At 37.4% G+C, this 21186-nt stretch overlaps 1 protein-coding gene across 2 annotated transcripts in view; it reads right to left on the minus strand.

Moving 5' to 3' along the window:
* Nucleotides 1–18847: 18847 nt before the first annotated feature.
* PDZRN4 (PDZ domain containing ring finger 4) overlaps nt 18848–21186 on the minus strand; it is a 375783-nt gene continuing 373444 nt past the window's right edge. The window contains exon 10 of one of the 2 annotated variants that reach the window (XM_065886738.1): nt 18848–21008. In XM_065886738.1, the coding sequence (XP_065742810.1) occupies nt 19488–21008 (1521 nt within the window). In that variant the 3' untranslated portion in view covers nt 18848–19487. The remainder of the gene's footprint in view (nt 21009–21186) is intronic. The other variant, XM_065886739.1, reaches the window with a different exon arrangement.

Raw genomic sequence — 21186 nt, forward strand, 5'->3', positions numbered from 1 at the left:
ACCCGCCCCGGCGGGTGAGCAGATAAACCTCTCAGGCTGGTGAGTGCTGGTCGGTACCGATCCTCTGTGCAGGAATCTCTGCACTTTGCCCTCTGCACCCCTGTTGCTGAGCTCTGCTCAGCGCCTCTGAAGCTTCCCCCTCCACCACCCGCAGTCTCCGCCCATGAAGCGGCTTCCTAGTGTGTGGAAACATTTCCTCCTTCACAGCTCCCTCCCACTGGTGCAGGTCCCGTCCCTATTCTTTTGTCTCTGTTTTTTCTTTTGTCCTACCCAGGTACGTGGGGAGTTTCTTACCTTTTGGGAGGTCTGAGGTCTTCTGCCAGCCTTCAGTAGGTGTTCTGTAGCAGTTGTTCCACATGTAGATGTATTTCTGATGTATTTGTTGGGAGGAAGGTAATCTCCATGTTTTACTCCTCCATCATCTTGAAGGTCTCCTCTCTATCACATCTTATATTCTCAGTATTTGCTTTCAAGGTGTAAATATGTTTATACTTTTTACTTTACATTCCTGTGGAAACCTGCATTTGCAAGCTGTGATGTCAAACTGCTAATGTGCGGCATTTAAAAATTAACATAACTCTTGCTTGCTGGTTAAAGTCTCCTTTCAATCAAGGAGTAATCTCTAAGAATCGATGTTCTGAACAGTATTACTTAGATCCCACTTGACGTTATTACAGCTCATCGTAACTCAGACCCAGTTTACTCTGCTTTTTAAGTTACTCACGGGTTTGAGATACATCATTTATCTTCACTCACACAGTCTAAGCAGTGCAGAAAGCACTGTGCTGAATATTGAGTTTTGTCAAATGTCAAGGATGCTATTGTGCTTCATTTTATAAATAAAATATGATGATGCTTGACAAGACTGACAACTTTTGATGACTCAGCCAAGACTCAGGATCTTCTACTATTGTCAGCTGTCTAGTTTGATTCTTTTACCACTGTCATTGCTGCCTGTAAATCCAGTGACACCTCAGGAACAGAACATTACTGGATGTGGATTGATTACTTGGATAAAATAACAGCCTATGGGGAATTCGACTTCTGAAGGAAGGCAGGGCAGTGTTGGGCTTTGAAATTTTCTTAAGAGGGTTCCTGTGGGAATAGCTGTAATTCCTCACTTTCAGGCATACTAAAATGCTAGTACTTGGCCTAAGTTAGCTTCATTACACACTGGAGTTTTTGACCTTAGAACAAGATCTGGGTGGAGCCTGGTCTCAGCATTCTCAGCAACTTTGAAGAAGAACAAATCCTAGGTTTGGTTGTTTAGTCAAGAAATATTAATTTCCAGTGGTAAAATTACTACTGAGTTACTTCTCAATATTTTGCAGTACGTGAGCTAATTTTCAGCATTGTGTTTTTTTCATGTGTGTGCTGCGTTGGAATGCAGCAGTCTTTTTGAAGGCTAATGTGGTTAAGAGGTACTTACTTTTGATCATTTTATGAGTTTTCAAGGAACATGTTCCTATACCTCGACTTTCTGGCGTCTGCTGATCCAAACTACAAAATAAAGTTGATGGAGTCCTTTTTCATCATCCCTTTGAAAATGGAATGGAATTAAAATTGGTACTTAAAATTAAATGAGGTGAGGTTCCACGTATCAAGTAAATATAAAGTATTTAAAAGAAAATGCTACAGATGAGAGAAAAGCACAAAAATTGTCCTGACATGAATAATTCACCAATTCTTAGATGGTATAAGTCACCTACTAATGTGCATTACTTGCCATTTAATAGTGGCTGTATCTGAAGAAATATGGAAATTGGAATATTTTAATAACTTTCTATATGAAAGATGATGAGACTGCTTAAATGATTAAGAGGAAGATATGTTATAATGAACTAAAGCCACTCGAGTGTAAGGTAATTTTAATTCAAATCTCCATCTGCTTATGTATAATTAAGACTCATTTAACAAGTTAATGCCTAACAGAGAGAACTGATAAGTTTGGTATTAAAGATCTTAAGAGAAGTAAATTAAACTGTCGGGTTGAACTGGTCTTTAGTTTTAATTTTTTACACCTTGATATGAATTTCAGGGTCCATTTCTTTATCCTCACTGTTCACTTAAGTATGAAGTCAAAGACAAAAATGGAGGGAAATGGAATTATCCTTTTTATATTTTAATTTTGGAGATCCCATCCTGTCTAAGGTGTGACAGCATCTTGACTGATATGAATATTTATACACCTCATATTGTTCATTGTATAGCACCTATATGCCATTAAGATGGTGATTTCAAAGCAACAAAAATATTTATGCACAGTTGAGATTGGCAGCAAGGTTAAATAACCTCAGAAAATAAGAGGAAAACCTTTAAAGTGCCAAAGGGACTGTTTTGATCTCTAGTGAATTTCACGAGCTTGCTGACTGCTCAACTTCCTACTTGAATTTTTTCTACAGTTACCGCCAAAGAAAGTCCAGCCATCATAAATATGGTGTCAACCTTTTTGTCTTCTAGCATAAAAATTTAATTCACAGTGTATGACTTCTCATTTAGGAAGAAGATGAATGGATCTTCTATTTACACGCTTCTCAACACTTTCAGGACTAAATTCAAACAGTGGACTCAAGGATTCATGCAGCCTTCTTGGCAGGATTCTCACTGAGAAGCCATGGGTTTTTAGCAATGCCTGTGTGATGCCAGTGCCACTGGGGACCACAGAGTGAAGCCTCAGTCTTCTAGCTCATTGTCAGTCACCACATAGGGCTCTTGTCAGGTTACCTTGATTGACAACTTACACAGGTCACAAATTAAATCACTGAAGCTTTTTTGAGTCCTCTCAAGAAATTCATAGGTCTAATCACCTTCTATTGATAATATGCATTGTCTGATTCATCTCTTACAATTTAAAAGGTAGAAAGTATCCTATTGCTTAATGCTTTTATTTTATTGCCTCTAAAAGTTCAAGTAATTTGCTCAAGTTCACAGTTTTAGAGAGCTGTGTCTAGTATTTTGATTGCTAGTTCAGTACTCTTTACACCATATCACATTACCTCTTATATCAAATAAACACTTTTTCATACACACATACTATATATACAAATATGTATTTTTCCAAATATATTTATTTACACAATTTAAATATCCATATATTAAAATGCCTCATTTTGTCTTTCATTACTTAGAAATATACCTCAAGAGGAAAGTAAATAGTTACTAGAACTTTCAAACTTTCCTATGTAAGGAAAGAAAAACTCATATATGAAAGAAATTCTGGTTAACCCTCCATGAAGTATATACTATTTTTCCTAAAAAGTGTTTAGAAAGCTGTGTCTCCAGCAACATTTCATCCACCAGATTATTGAAAATTTGACTAGCCACTTAGCATGTTTATGTTCAATAGACCTATTCACCGCCAAATCCCTCCCTCAGTAATAGGCCTCCCTTGGCATGTGTAGTCACTGCAACTGGGGATATTCCTCAGAGATCCTAAGGTAAATATTTATTTTTTTATGCAAATAGATATTCTCATGCATTGCTTTTGAGAATGCAATTGTTAATAACTTTTGGGAGGTCATTTTAAGAATGTGATTGAAAAGTCTTTTAAATGATCATATTCTTTAGTCCAGCAGGCTTACTCCTGGTTATTTATCCAAAAGAAATAATCCAATACACACATAGAATACATACATACAAAGTATACATAGAATACACACTCAGAATATAGACATATATAGAATACATACATAGATGTGTGAACAAGTATGATTATTGAATCGTTATTTATTATACCAGCAGCAAATAGTAAGAGAAAGGGAAAAGGGCGATTGTTAAATAAGTTATGGTTCAGCCATATAATGGATACTCTATAAACACTGAACATACTGCATATAAACATTTATTGTTATAGGTGGATATTTAAAATATATTAGGACGTGAACATTTGTATCATATGATCTGATTTTGTAAAAAAAAAAAAAAGCTATACATATGCATAGAAAGGTTTAAGGACATTGTTTTAGGTGGGTTCTTCTGGTTGCAGTTAATGGAAACTTCTTCAGGTTAATATAATGGTGACCCATCACGAACATACACATAAACACAGGGAATATAGGAATCTCAATCACACATTCAGACCTCATGTTAAAACAGAAGAAACTTTATACCAGTTATTACTAAAAAAGCATAAACTGCAATGGTCAAGCTTTATGGAGACAGAAACTAGATAACCACTCGCAGGATTGTCCTTCTTTGAGAACACATGCATCCCTACTATAGTTCTTCACCATTATGGAGACTCCTTTTTTTTCTCTGAGTGTCTATTGGCTTGAACATCAGCTAGTAATTAACTGATGACCCCCTCAAAGCTTCAGTTGAAATTTGATTGATCCACTTGATCACTATTCTTGTTTGGACAATGTTTATATTCTAGGTTACTTCTTAGACAGATGGCTGGCCTGAAGTTTGGATACTTTGGGGTTAGATGCCCACCCTCTGGTCCAATCAGTATGGTTAGAGGTGACCTATAAAGATGGACTGCTTTATAAAGGATGCCCAACATCACTAATCATTAGAGAAATACAAATCAAAGCTACAATGAGGTATCACCTCACACCGGTCAGAATGGCCATCATCAAAAAATCTACAAACAATAAATGCTGGAGAGGGTGTGGAGAAAAGGGAACTCTTTCCACTGTTGGTGGGAATGTAAATTGATACAGCCACTATGGAGAACAGTATGGAGGTTCCTTAAAAAACTAAAAATAGAGCTACCATATGACTCCAGCAATCCCACTACTGGGCATATACCCTGAGAAAACCATAATTCAAAAAGAGTCATGTACCACAATGTTCATTGCAGCTCTACTTACAATAGCCAGGACATGGAAGCAAACTAAGTGTCCATCGACAGATGAATGGATAAAGATGAGGCACATATATATAATTGGAATATTACTCAGCCATAACAAGAAATGAAACTGAGTCATCTGTAGTGAGGTGGGTGGACGTAGAGTCTGTCATACAGAGTGAAGTAAGTCAGAAAGAGATAAACAAATACCATAGGTTAACACATATATATGGAATCTAAAAAAAAAAGTTCTGAAGAACCTAGGGGCAGGACAGGAATAACGACATAGATGTAGAGAATGGACTTGAGGACATGGGGAGCGGGAAGGGTAAGCTGGGACAAAGTGAGACAGTAGCATTGACATATATACGCTACCAAATGTAAAATAGATAGCTAGTGGAAAGCAGCTGCATTGCACAGGGAGATCAGCTCTGTGCTTTGTGACCACCTAGAGGGGAGGGATAGGGAGGGTGGGAGGGAGATGCAAGAGGGAGGGGATATAAGGATATATGTATAGGTATAGTTGATTCACTTTGTTATACAGCAGAAACTAACACAACATTGTAAAGCAATTATACTCCAATAAAGATGTTAAAAAAAAAAGATGGACTACTATAACTCAATAGTAAAACAATAAATAATCCAATTAAAAATGGGCAAAGAACTTGCATAGGCAGTTTTTCAAAGAAGTTATATGAATGGCCAAAAAGTACATGAAAAAGTGTTCAACATAACTAATCATGAGAGAAATGCAAAGCAAAATCACAATGAGTTATCGTCTCAAACGTGTTACAATGGCTATTTAAAAAACAAGAGATAACAAGTCCTGGCAAGAATGTGGACAAAAGGAAGCCCTCCTACACTGTTGGGGGAGAATGTAAACTGGTAAAGCCATTATGGAGGGCAGGATGGAAGCTCCTAAAAAAATTAAAGATATGACTACCACATGTTCTAGCAACCGGAATCATACCTGGTATATATCTGAAGGAAAAAAAATCGCTATCTCAAGGAGATGTCTTCACCCTCATGTTTACTGCAGTATTGTTCACAGTAATCAAAACATGGAAACAACCTGAATATCCATTGACAGATGAATGGATAAAGAAAATGTATATATGTATGTACACAATGGAATCTTTTTCAGTAATAAAGAAGAAAGTCCTGTCATTTGTGACAACATGAATGGACTTGGAGAGTATTATGCTAAGTGAAATAAGCCAGCCAGAGAAAGACAAATACTGTATGATCTCATTTATATGTAGAATCTAAAAATGTTGAACTCATAGAAACAGCAAGTAGACTAGTGGCTCCCAGGGCCTGAGGGGTGGAGAAAATGGGAAGATATTGTTCAAAGGGTATAAACTGCCAGCTATGAGGTGAATATGTTCTGGGAATCTAAGGTATAGCATGGTGACTCTAGTTAACAGTACTGTGTTGTATTCTTGAAAGTTGCTAAAGCAGTAGATCTTAATGTTTTCACCACACACAAAAATTGCTGATTATGTGAGGTGTTAATCAGCCTTATCGTGGTAGTCATTTTGCTATGTATACATGTATCAAATTAAAGTGTTGTACACTTTAAACTTAGTGTTATATGCCAGTTATAGATCAATAGAACTGGTAAAAATTTAAATAAGGAAAGAACAATAAGGGATGTTCTACTAAACTGGGTCAGTTGTTTCAATAAACTGGATCGTTTACATACTAAAAATAAGTATTTCTTATAGTCTTTAGATGTTCTGAGTTGGCATGCATAATTAATACTGTAAGAAAATAAATTCTGCCCCGCCATTTAAAAAAATATCAAGTCTTAGTAATTATGTGGAATACTGAGAACTCACACACTGCTAGTGGTAATATAAATTGTTATAATCACAGTTTCATATCTCTAAAGTTGAACATATGCATAATCTAAGACCCAGTAATTCAACTTCTAGGTATATGCCCAATGAACAAGTGTGTACCATGTATAGAAAAATGTTCAAAATATTAAGTATAATAATCAATAATTGAAAACAACCCAAATGTTCATCAGCTATAGAATAGTTATAGGAATTGTGGTCATCTCACAACAGAATACTGATAGTGATGAAAATAAACAAACTACAAATACATATAACACCATTGATCAACCTCACAAAAAAAATGTTAAATAAAAGAAGCCAGATCCAAAGAATACACACTGTAGGATCCCATTTATACAAACTTGAAAATAGGCAAAATTAATCTGTTGTGTTAGAAGCCTGAATAGTGTTTACAGCTGGAAAGGATGGAGGGGTAATATTTGGGAGGTGGATTCTGGAATGCCAGCCAAGTGTTATTTCATGACCTGGATACTGGTTATACAGGTGTGTCCATTTTGTGATAATTTTCTATAGACTTTTCTATGTGTGTTTAATTTTGACACAAAAGTTTAAAATGTAAATCATTAGTAAGTAATTTTTAAAAACCTACTTAGAAGGGAACTGTGGATGCTTTAGGCATTCTGAAACAGCTTGCCCAGGAGAGATGCACTGTAAGACTGACAGTGGTTATTTCTGATGGCCCATCGATGAGTCTCTATTAAAAACAGGCCTTTTCCCTAGTGTTTTTCCCCTTATAAGTTCCCTAGTGCTGTCAAAAATAGTTACCTCATTCCACATTCTTTGTAATCATCAATACTTCCTTACTGGGCAAGTATAACAACCTAGCAACTATTTGGTTTCCTAAAATAATGATTTCTACAGGTACTTAATGCTAAGCAACTATAGGTGATATATTGCATTACTAAGGTCTCATTTTCCATCTTCAAGGAGGTTATGAATATGTTCACACACAAACAAGAGAGTAACTCTATTCTAGAATCTTATTTGGGGGTTTGTTTACTGGAACCATATCTAGTACCAAGAACCGTATTAGTTAGTTAAAGCAGGAGAATAGAAATTGCTTAAAATAAGAGAGTTTAATAAAAGGAATTCATCAAGGGAGATGAAAAAGTGTGAATGAGACAATCCATAAATTAGAAACAGTGGGAGGCCACTATCATCCCCAGGCAGGTTTTACAGGCATTCAGGGGCTAGGGTCCCTTGGAATCTGGAAGCTTGGTTGGCCTTGTCTGGTGGGAGATGTGGCCATGGAGGAGGTGCAGCTTCTGCCAGAGATGTTGTCCCAGGAGAGAAGGAAGAGCCAGAGGAGGTGGAGAGTAGAGCCCAGGGAGGGTTGAGTTTCAGCCTCATTTGCTCTATAAGTTCCTGGGAGGGGCTTGGTCAATGGTTCACATGGTCTCATGTTTATGTAAAATTAGTAAAATTAAGATTATAACTGTAATCAGTTAAGACTGCTGCTTTTTTTTTACTCAGCTTTCTCCCTGTCACATTTTCCTTCCTGTCAGGTGGTGATAGAATAGCCATGGACATTTTGGGGCTCAGACTAAAGAGAAGGTGAGTTGACAATATATTTATTTTTGGTTTGTTGGGATATGTTTTCATGTTTCGCAGTTACTTATATATATGTATAATTAGGTTATTTCTAGCTGTCTTGGCATAGGAATAACTTATAGAAATATCCTCTGTCCTAACTCACAGTGTGACATTATACAAAAGAGGAGGGCCAGAACTCCTATTGGGCTGTGAATTTGTTCTTCACTTACTAACAGTGAAAATATATGAGTCGTGGGTGAGAAACAAGCTTTAAAATATACAGTTAGAAGAGAATCTAGGGTCAAATTTTAAAAATAGTTTTCAGCTTATGTAAGAAAGAAACTTAAAAGAGGCTTTCCTTAAATTCACAACAATCCTAAAAATTTAGATGACATTACCAATAATGAGTTGAGAAAATGAAATATTTTAAACTATCAGGAATCAAATAATGTTGATCAACTATGATAAAGGAAATATTATCTTTTTATTCTAACCATACAGGTAATCACAAAATAATTGTCATACAAAGAGAAAAATTTAAAGTAGGCATCCAAAAACATAGGTGGAATGGATATTAAACCTGTTTGACAGATAATTAATAAAAATTAATTAAAAATTTTGTGATGTGACATTTATAAACTTTTCAAAATTTGTAGTTGTTTGGATTTTCTTTCCATATTCTAAATACATATTTTGTTTCGTGCCTAATTTTGAATTCAGAATTTTAAAATTTATCTTTCTAATTAGAACTTTTGAGTGTTTAAGCCACAGGTCCCACAAAACCTGAAATATTCTCCTGAAAGAAGGAAAATGCCATGACTTTTCCTTCCTTTTGTCCTCTATTCTTCTGTCATTGCCTCCATTGACTAAGACCAGCTGACCTGACAGCTTTAGGACATACAGTCCATGAGAATTTGAGGAGTAGGTGAAGAGAAATAGGGCCAAAATGTCACAGCAAGGAAGTGGGTGAAAAGGGTCCTTTCATACTCTGCTGATAGCAGTTGAAATAAAAATTGTGCCACCTCTGTGGAGGGGTAGTATTTATGATCACAGCCATACTAATTCCACTTCTAGAAACTTATCATGAAATGATATATTTATAAATTTATTAATTAAGACATTGCAATAGTTAAAATTAGAGACAAAATATACATAAATGGGTGATAGATTAATATATTTATGGTACATCAATACAATGGAATATTATTCTCTTTAAAAAGGAAGACAGGGGCTTCCCTGGTGGCGAAGTGGTTAAGAGTCCACCTGCCGATGCAGGGGACACAGGTTCGTGTCCCGGTCTGGGAAGATCCCACATGCTGCGGAGCGGCTGGGCCCGTGAGCCATGGCCGCTGAGCCTGCACGTCCGGAGCCTGTGCTCTGCAACGGGAGAGGCCACAACAGTGAGAGGCCCGCGTACCGCAAAAAAAAAAAGAAAAGAAAGAAAAAGGAGGACAATCAAAAGGAATGAAGAGACTCTTTATGGACTAATACGGAATGACACTAAGTAAAAAGTGGTTGTTCAGCTATGCTGTCATTGATGTAAATAAGGTTCATAATCCTTCAATTGAAATTCTAAAATTTATGTTTCTGAAAACAGAACATTTTTCATAAATAATTGGGTTGCAAAACTTGAACCGAACTTGCAAGGGGATATTTATAATTTAAATAGTCATATGTTTCAGTAAAAACTATTAATGTATTTGGTTTTGGGGTGCTTTATCAGATGCTACTGGGAATGTTTCTAAAAACTGTTCTCTAGACTTGAAGGTGGCTCTAAAGAATCTGCGGAGCTGGGAGGGCATGTGAACAGGATGATCTAACCTTCCATTCTCAATGAGGCAGAGATGTGATATTTGCAAACCATGTCCCCCATATAAGCAGGACAGGGCACAGGAGGAGGAAGGGCAATGGCAATTTGACATACCTGTCACCTCCTTGACACCAACAGTTTCCTGTTCACTGTTCCTCTCCTGGTAACCAGACCTCTGTGGCCATGGAAGGGCCTTGGTAAAAGACAGAGAACCAGTGGATGGTCCTATGTGCACCCCCAACATGTATTCCTCTAGTTCCCGTCTCCTATTCTGAATTCCATATCTGCTTTTTAAATTGCCCATTAGACAGTTTTCCCTGTATTGTCCTATTGGCGCACCCTAAAATCCACATACCTGAGACTGAATTATTCACCTTTTCTGCCAGAATATCTTTCTCATGTTAGGCATGTCCTGTTGAGTGGTACCATCATTCACTTAGTCCCCAACCAGAAAGCTGAACAACATCCTCAAACTCTTCCTCCATCTCCTTATCTTCCATTCTATTTTCCTATCAGTTCCCAAGACTCAGGTATTCTACTTCTCTAGCAGGATTGCTGAATAAAATTTAAGATGCCTAATTAAACGAAAGTTTCAGAAAAACAAGTAACTTTAATATAAGTATGTCCCCAATGTATACTTACATAGAAAAAATTATTGACTTTTTTCTTTCTGAAATTCAAATTTAACTGGGCATCCTGTATTTTATTTTCTAAATCTGTAACCCTAGTCCCTAACATCTGTCAAATCCTCTCTCTGTACTCACTGACTCTTTCTTTGTTCAAGCTCTTGTCTCTTCTCTTCTGTATCATTGGAACAACCTCCTAACTGGTTGTCCTTCTTCCAAATGTTTCCCCACCCAATATATATTGCTAACAGACTGATCTTTCTAAAACATACATTTGATCACTTTAACTCTCCCACTTCTTTGCACATGAAACCCTTCATGACTTGGCTCCCACCTAACTGTCTTATCCTTCTTCTAATTTAATTCTATACGTTATGTAGAGAAACTGGCCAATATGTCTGCTAGATGACCACAGAGGTTGTCCCTCAAGGAGCCCAGCAACAAGCTTTCTCATACTAGGAGGGCTGTAACCCTGACTGCAAAGCTAAGAGTTATCAAGTTGTAGGATGATTCCTTTCCCTTTTCATCTTCCCTATAAATATGCAAGTGTCTGGGTGTATGCCCAGTAGTGGGATTGCTGGGTCGTATGGTAGTTCTATTTTTAGTTTTTAAGGAACCTCCATGCTGTTCTCCATAGTGGCTGTATCAATTTACATTCCCACCAACAGTGCAAGAAGGTTCCCTTTTCTCCACACCCTCTCCAGCATTTATTTTTTGTAGATTTTTTGATGATGGCCATTCTGACTAATGTTAGGTGATACCTCATTGTAGTTTTGATTTGCATTTCTCTAATGATTAGTGATGTTGAGCATCCTTTCATGTATTTGTTGGTAATCCGTATATCTCCCTTGGAGAAATGTCTATTTAGGTCTTCTGCCCATTTTTGGATTGGGCTGTTTGTTTTCTTGATATTGAGCTGCATGAGCTGCTTGCATATTTTGGAGATTAATCCTTTGTCAGTTGCTTTGTTTGCAAACTTTTTCTCCCATTCTGAGGGTTGTCTTTTCGTCTTGTTTATGGTTTCCTTTGCTGTGCAAAAGCTTTTAAGTTTCATTAGGTCCCATTTGTTTCTTTTTGCTTTTATTTCCCTTTCTCTAGGAGGTGGGTCAAAAAGGATCTTGCTGTGATTTATGTCATAGAGTGTTCTGCTTATGTTTTCCTCTAAGAGTTTTATAGTATCTGGCCTTACATTTAGGTCTTTAATCAATTTTGAGTTTATTATACCTGGAGAAAACCATAATTCAAAAAGAGTCAGGTACCACAATGTTCATTGCAGCACTATTTACAATAGCCAGGACATGGAAGCAAGCTAAGTGTCCATCGACAGATGAATGGATAAAGAAGATGTGGCACATATATACAATCGAATATTACTCAGCCATAAAAAGAAACGAAATTGAGTTATTTGTAATGAGGTGGATGGATTGCTTTCTTATTTTTCCTTTTGAAAAATCTTTATTTTCTTCACTGGTAGATGATGAATTTACTTAAGATATCTCCATAAGAAATTGTGGTATGGCTGCAACAAAAGGAAATTTGGAACAAAATGTTTCATTATTTATTGCCAATTTTTAGAATGTTAGAAATAAAATGGGTGTTGGAAAGCACTTATTCCAATATTCTCATTTTACAGATGAGAAAATGGAGGCTCATAGAAGGGACATACTGGCTCAAGATCACCGAATTGATGAGAATTGTTCTATGCGTGAATCATTACTCAAGGCTGTGAGACCAGGGAAGGCTTCCCAAAGATAGTGATAACCCATAAATTCCCACTCCCCTTAACCCTCCTGTGTTCCTCACTCTGTCACCCTACACTAATAGCTTTATACAGTTAGATTTCTTTTCACATGCTCACATTTCATCTTCCCAAGACAAGAAGTTTATTAATGCCCCATGTAAAGTATCTAACACAGTGAACATTGTAGGCTCTCAAATATGTTTCCTTCTCTTGACTGTTTTGTACCATTTCTATTTTTTTGTGTCCTCCATCTGATTGATTTTCTAATTAGCATTCTATTTCAAAAATGAAGTCAGACTAAATTAAATGGACACAAATAGAAATCTATGCTCTACCCACTGACACTACCATAATGAGAACATCAGGGTAGAGCTAGTTTCTGGAAATATTTGAGTACATTTTGCTTCACAGAGTACCTCACAAATTTTCCAAGATGTGTTGGCAAGTTGCATCCCATCTAATCTATTCTTATCACCATCAACGAGGTAAAGTTGAATAAATGTCTTGGTTTATCAAATTGCTTATTCAAACACATTTTAGGATTGAATATCTAGTATTGACAGTGTTTCATATTAAAATACTAGGCTTTAAGAATTTGTGACAGTTCTATAAATGGATATCCAATAAGTTCTTTACAAGTGTCACTTTTCTGATCATGGACATGGCAGGCAGCATAATGGAACGAGGTGATAATAAACTTGAGGCAGAATGTAGTTATATATTGGTTAGCTCTAGAGAAAGAATCATAAGCTTATTGATCAAAATCAAAATCTACCACCATAATCCTCATCATAGACAACACACACTTCAAGAAATAGGCTGACTGGTAAAACAGAGCAAAATGAAGAAAAGTCAGTGAAACCGTGCAACTTAGATTGGGACTCGAACACATGGGCTGGGACTCGAACCCACCTTAAACACAGATTGGGACTTCCACCCATGGTCTTTTAATTGAGATCACACACCTGGTCCCAGGACTTGATGAAGCTCAGGTTCTTTATTCTTCTGCAATGTCTCATTGCAGAAAGAATTCAGTGAGAGACAGAGTGACAGGTAAGAAGTGGATGTATTTAGAGAGGTACACATTCCATAGATAGAATATGGTCCATCTTAAAAGGCGAGAATGGCCTTGGGAGAAACACAATACACAGACTGAGTGTGGGCCATCTCAAAAGACTAGAGGCTCCGAAATATGGGGTGGTTAGTTTTTATGTGCTGTGTAATTTCATAGGCTAATGAGTGGGAAGATTATCCCAACTATTTTGGGGGAAAGGGTGAGATTTCCAGGAATTGGGTCACTGCCCACTTTTTGGCCTTTTATTGTCAGCCTTGGAACAGTCATGATGCTGGTGGGTGTGTCATTTAGCATGCTGATGTATTACAATGAACATATAATGAGGATCAAAGTCTACTTGAAGCTGAATCTTCCACCATCTTGGACCTAGTTGGTTCTAACCAGTTTTTGTCATATCCTCAATGGTTATGTCATTCTTTTAAAGGTTGTGCCCTACCCCCTTCCCTCCTGTTTCATCAGCACTTTTGATGACAGAAAAAATGGTGGCAGTGTCTGGACTTCTGTTTGAAGCAGAAGCAGATGGAGTTTAGTGAACAAGTTGCTGATAACTCTCATGTCCATTCTTAATTAACTTAGATGCTGTAAGTAGTAGAAAGAAGAGAAATTTTGGGGGCAGACCATCACAGATTTGAATCCCTAATCTATGGCCTACTAGTCTTGGAATTTGTGGCTGATAACTAAAATTATATTAGACACAGCTTGCTCATGTGTAAATAAAAATAATCTCTAATATCTACTGAGTGCCCACTCTGTGCCCACACTCATCTAGCTTCTTTATATGTATTAACTCAATTAATTCCCAACCAATGAAAAAGTCTACAATTATCTCCCCTGTACTCAGCAGCAGCAAGCTTAAGCAACTTTCCTAAGAATGCACACCTTGTAAGTGGCAGAGCTGGAAGGCAGTAAGTAAGTAGTGATTACTAATAGGTTAAAAACTTGTGGTAGGGTACTGAATAATAAACGGGACCCTAGTTTATAGCTGGCCGGTGAACCCAGGGGCAGTGTTTGTTGCAACACAACACTGTTAACTGGGACATGTAAAAAATGCATGGCACTAAAACTCCTGAGCAGCCGTTTGTTGGTAAAACAGAAGAAATGCCAGAAGGATATATGTGGCATTGGTTATTAACAGTGCAACACACTGCACTCATGAGAGACACATTATGGAAAAACATATTAGACACTATTGGGTAGAAAGCCAAGGGAGTGATAAGACAATACCACCTATGTGTGTTCAGAAATAAGTGGCTGTTAGCAAGAGTCAACGAAAGTCTCCTGGAAAGATGGGAAGACGTGGACAAAGAGAAAGGAGAAGGGTTTATTTGACATGGAAAGCACCACAAGCAGTGTGGCAATGGAAATGAGAATGACCATGTTTGAAAAACTGTAGGGAGTCCTGTCTGACTAAAGGAGAATCTGAGTGGGATGCTAGAAGTAGCGCAAAACATACCCCAAATAATCAGCTTTATGGGCCCATTTATGCAGTTCTACAAGGAGAATTCTTACAAACCTGCTACAGTGTAAACTGGTCCTGCTGAAAAGGGGAGCATACTTGAGCAGAAACAGCAAAAAACAGAAGGACAAAAAAATCTCAAAATGCTACTTTATTGAGGACTATTTTGATCAATTATTTTTGTCAGCAGTTTGCTGTAGCTACTATTCACTGAAATTCTGCTCTGAAGCCATTTCATGCATATTTACAGGAGCAAATGGTGTGTTTTATCTAGATTTTAAGTCCTTTTAATATACCTCCAAAGATATATGTTTGGAAAATAATGATGAGAAACTGTAGAGAGAACAGACTTCAGGTAAGTGGAAAATAATTTGCTGAAAAAAAATTTTTTTACTTTATTTTTTAAGAAGTGAATTAGTTGGTGAACCTATTGCAGTGTTCAACTTTATTAATCAAAAATTAATAGAAATTATTTAATAATAATTATTGTTTTATGATATCATACCAATTCTATTAATGATTATTCATAGAAATAGAAAAATAATGGAAATTAACTAATTAATAGAGTACAAATCAATAGAAAATAAAGTTTAAATTTTAATTAAAATTGGAAGAATATTAGTTTGAAGGTGCATCAAATTATTCATCTACCTAAGACACAGGTTTCTTGAGGTCTGAGTTAGAATTTCTTCCTGGAGAGGTGTGAAATCAGGTGGAAAAAAAGGTTGAGGTTAAATTATGAAGTCCTTGATAAATGTCTCAGGCACCCAGATTTTATCCCATGCTCAGGACAAGACTCCTGAAGGTATCCGAGCACAGTGAAGAAAGTAATATTTAGGAGGCCCAGTGTTGCTGCCACACATAGGAGAGACTGGAAAGAGTGCCCAGGGAGAGTAGGTCTAGATCTGCGGTGGTAATTAGGTATGAGACGGAGACAGCCCAGCCCGAAAGGTGACTGCGTAAGGGTATCGAAGACAGCCTGAAATACTCTGAAGAAAAATTCACACTGCTTTTTTGCCTTACCAGATAAAAGAGAAATTCAAGAAGACTCAGGTGATAAGCATGACAGAGCAGGCCAATGGTGGCACCAACGCAAAATAAAGAATTTGAAGTAGAGAGCAGCTGCTCACTGGAAGCATAAAAATGTGTTTAGATGGAAGATTTAGACACACCAACAAGACATGGATTAAATCAGTATGTAGCTACGGAAAGTTTACATTAGAGGAGCCCATATTATGTGCTCCTAAAGGGACAGTCTGCACAAAACAAGATGGCAACAATAGTCTTCTTCATGGCACACAGTGAAGAAAAGCCCGTAGAATATACATTGTTTTTCCCCTCCTTAGGTCATTCACATATGGAGCCTAACACCAATTTCTGTCAATAAAAAATATGGAATTTCAGGGCAGATATAGAGACACAGATGTAGAGAACAAAGATATGGACACCAAGGGGGGAAAGTGGCGGGGGGTGGTGGTGGTGGGATGATCTGGGAGATTGAGATTGACATGTATACAGTAATATGTATAAAATGGATAACTAATAAGAACATGCTGTATAAAAAATAAATAAAATAAAATTCAAAAATTAAAAAAAGATGGAATTTCTAATTACTTAAGCCTAAGTAAAATATTTTTCCTCTTCACATTCACGTATGTCTTCTGAACTAAAATGAAATATCTCACATGCAGCCAATTACTTTTCTTTGCTGAGCAGCAGATTTATTATTCACTTACTAAAAAAAAAACATGTTTAGCACAAAGATATGTTATATAGAAAGGTAAAACATAACACTTCTCAGATTTTCACTGATTTTTGAAAAAGACATTTCTCAACTCATAGAATTGTATAAACACAGACATGAAAAACACCAACAGCACATTTTTAAAAATTGGCAAGCACACTTGGCCTTAATAAAAATAAAATTAAACTGCTGACTTTGGAAACACTGCATTCTGTGAGATGTGTACATGTTTCTTCTGGAAAAAAATCTACATGTCGGTTCCAAATCCTATTTATCTATAGGAGTAATTTGAATTCAATGAATATTTAAACCCAGTTGTACCAAGAGGATAAACAATAACCATAGGTATTAGGTCAGGAAGGAACTGAGCTTTTAAGATAGATAGGCATTCTTATTTAAAACTATCTGGTCAAAAATTAACTCTAGGTGCACTCAAGAGTAGTTTTATCGATTGGATTAGCAATAGCTAAAGTTAGAAGTGGTGAAATTTTCAATTGCCTTAAGTTGCTAGTACTATCACTATCTTAAAATTTTTGGATCCAGCTTTTTGTTATATATAAATAAGATTCATTTCTTTCCATCTATGTAATAGCCCTTTAAAAGGTAAGAACTTAGAAGGGTAGATGAATATGGAAAACAGTAACAAAAGCACCAATCTGTGAGATAAGTGAATAAAACATCTTAAATAGCATTCATAATTGTTTAAATGGCATTCTACCAGAGGTTTATAAAGACAGGGGTGACGCAAGGGCCAAACTCCACGAACATAATATCCATGCAGGGAGACAATAAGTTCTGTCTATGTGATTCAAATAACAGAAGAATAAAATTTCCAAGGTAAAATAAACTGCAGGTGCATCATGGTGTATGCCAAAATGCTGAGAAAACCCGGTGTCATCAAAACAGGCTCCAAAGAGAAAATGTATATGTGATTACCTTCTAAGAGGGGTGTAGGATTTGGCATATAAACCCCAGATGAGAGAGTAGCATTAGATAACCTCAGTGAAAAGGGGCAAGCCGCTCAGGAGCCAGAATAACTCAGAAAATCTAAAGAAGTGGGGCAATAGGCAAGGTGAGCAAGTTAATGGAGGACCAGGAATATAAGGCTGAGGCATCAGAGTCTGATTCAAGAGCTAGTAAGGAGCCACTGTATGTTTTTAAACAGGAAAGTAGCTTCAAAAATGTTTGGATGTTGTGTCTCCATTATGTTAAAACAATCTCTTGCATTGAATGAAAATTTGATCAAGCTCATGCATGCATTGATCTGGCCTTTCACTCTGGAGGCATTATGATTGATATATAATATAGTTGATGTTTATATGATAAAAAGCCAGATTAAAAAACCTATCTGATAATTTAACAAGCTCACTTTTTAATAAGGTGTTTATAGTTGACTATGCTGAAAATGATTCAAAAGATAGTTTATAAAAATTTATTTCCAAAGGATGAAGTAAATAAATGCACATAGAGCTGTGGACTGAACTGTGTCACCAACAAATTCATATGATGAAGCTCTAACCCCTAATGTGATGGTAGTTGGAAATGGGGCCTCTGGGTGGTAATCAGGTTTAGATGAGGTCATGAGAGTGAGGCCTTCATGATGGGATTAGTGTCTTAAAAGAAGTGACACCAGAGAACTTTTTTCTCTTTTTCTCTGTACCATGTGAGGACACAGCAAGGAGGCCATGAGCAAAACAGGAACAGAGCCCTCATCAGGGAGCTGAATTGGTTGGTGCCTTGAGTTTGGACTTCCAGACTTGAGAGCTATAAGAAATTCCTATTGTTTAAGCCACACAGTCTATGGTATGTTGTTATGGTAATTTGAGCCGACTTATACAGTGTCCTTACAAAAAATCTAAGATATTTTACTGATCTTCTCTGTCTATGTCATCCCCTAAATTGTTCTTGGCTTTTCCTTACGTGGGTGGCAGTCACGGATAGCATGAACTCATGTTTATTGAATGCTTAGTCAGCATCTGTTAGATGCTCTACACACATTATCTAACTTACTCCTGGTAAGAATATAGGACACAATTATCTGTGGGAAGTATTTCAGGACAATTTCTTGAAAAAAAAAAGGATAGAAAATGTATGCATTTTATAATCCACAATTAGGAGTCTTCTAAATAGTATATATATATAATTAATTTATATCTGGTAACCACAGTGAACAATGGAAATAAAACACTCCTTGATAGCTTTTCTCAGGGATAATCAATAATTTATTTCGCTTTTATTGTCACAATTACCACAACTATCTAGCTACATGACCAATGTCACTACATACCACAGAAAGATTGTCCACCTACACTTTACTGAGACAAAGACAACGGCCATTTATGTGTTAAATGTACAACGGCATGTTAAAAAGAGGTGGCTTTTATGTATAAGACAAGATGTGGCACATGATTTATCAACAGGTTTGATTTCATATGTATTATGCCAAGAAGCAAGCAGAGAAATGTTTTGACACTGAGTTGTTATTAAAGTAGAAAATAAGTAAACTAGAGAAATAAATCCAGATCTACAATAGATACATTAAAATAGGAAATTAATTAGCTCCTCAGTATTTTTGTTCATTTTTTTTTGTTTTCTTTCCTTTTGTTTGTTTTTATATATAAATGAGTAATACGAATATATCACAAGTTAAAGAAAAATCTCAGCCAAAAAGAAGGTACCAGTATATGAAAAACAAATGAAAAATTAGCAGGTATTTTTGCTTACAAAAAATTTAAACTATAAAGAGTCACAAAATATATATAAAAACGCCACATTGAACGAGGCAAGCATCCTCTACCCAAACTGGTAGCACCCTCTGAAAGTCAGCTGCCTTCCATCCATTCGGTCATACCGCGGTGACTGACAGAAAGGCATTAGGAACTTGTGTGCCATCAGGGGACTTGGCCCCATGGGTCATCAGTTCTTGGATTGTCATCCAGTTGTCCAAAATTTTCTTGTTTCTCTTCTTCATCATCTTTTTGTGACTCAGTTCAATGATGTTGACCTCCTTCTTGCTCTCGCTGCCGCTCTGGGGACTCTCCTTGAGACACTCCAACCGGCTCCGCATCATGAACTCTCGGCGGCGCCGCTGCTCTTTGGCCCGCACCAGGTGTTGCTTCCTCTCCTCTTTGCTCCAGTAGCGCCCCATTTTCATCTCACTCATGGTGTCATCGTCCGTCGTCATGCCACTCCGCTCCTCCTTGATCTTTAAGGCACGCTCCTTCAGAATGCGGTCCCTCACGGGTCTCTTGGTGATGTACCGTGTCCCGTCACTCCTGATTTTCACCTTCCATTCCATCTTGGGTTCTGAGCACTTCTGAGACTCCTTGCACACGCTCACCAAGCTGAGCTGGCTCTGAGCGTACTCGACTGCAGACTTCTGTTGAATTAACTGCATGTAACTTTGATAATGCCGGGCATGTGCTGGGATGTTTGCATATCTATAGGAGGAGCTGTGGTAAGGAGAGAGGTAAGGGATGTGTTCACCACTGGTCTTCTCTGGATCAGAAAGCTTGCTGCTTTCTGAAGTCTTCTCTTTGCCTTCAATGCCACAACCTTGTTCAGTGGTTTTGGCTTTGGTTGACTCTTTACTACTCTGTCCAGAAGAGGACTGATTGGCTGCCATTGTGCTTCTCAGGTTTTTCTTATTGGTGAGGTTGATCACTCTTGGGAGGGAACTGTCAGGGGAACGGTCCACAGTGAGTGGAGTGCTTCTGCAGCTTTCAGCTGTGTTGTAAGCACTAGAACTCTCTTTATCTGACTTTTCTGGGTGTTCAAGGATGTCATCTAGTTTTCCCCTCTGCGTATCTATGCTGGTGTTATAATTTCGGAATCCTCCCTCATGTAGTGCCCAGATGTCTCCATACTGGTCTGTCACTTTCCGGATCCTGTGAGCCTGCATGATATTTTGGCACTCAAGTTCAATGTTTCTTAGTTCTTCATTAAGCAACTGTAGTTCGTGCTCCACTCCCTCTCGTCCCCCTTGATTGCATTCTATTGTGCTGCTTGAGTAATACAGGTCATACTCTCCATGCTTCCGAATCTTGCATTTGAGCTCCAAGAGCTGCCGAAACTTTTCGCACTCCTCATCTTGGTTGCCAGTACAGTCTGAGTCAATGTATTCACCAGACACGAAGCTCTCATTACACTGAAGTTCAGTGCTTCCCAGAGTGTCTTGGCTCTGCCCCAGCTCTCTCTTGCTCTTCAAAGATGTGCCATTGGGATCCTCGGCTGCATTCTCCTGCTCTGAGCTCTCATCGTTCCGCAAGCTTTCATCTGTGCGCCCCACTCCACTGTCCTTCTCATGGTTGTTGGATGAGGATGTTGCCGTGTCTGTTGTGCCTTCTTCTTCTTCTTGTTTTTTTGGCTAAGAAAATAAAGTTGAGAGAAGAAAGAAAGCTAATTATTTTGAAAAACACCAAGTGTTGGAAAACTTGCTTGAAAAAACAGTGCTTCTTGGCAAAAGTGCAGTTCCTAGAAAGCTGCCCTCATTTTAGTCCATAACAATTTTAGAAATAAAGGCAATTAGCTCGTGGCAGCTTTTT

Source organism: Phocoena phocoena, chromosome 11 (genome assembly GCF_963924675.1).
Source record: "Phocoena phocoena chromosome 11, mPhoPho1.1, whole genome shotgun sequence".
NCBI lineage: Eukaryota > Metazoa > Chordata > Mammalia > Artiodactyla > Phocoenidae > Phocoena > Phocoena phocoena.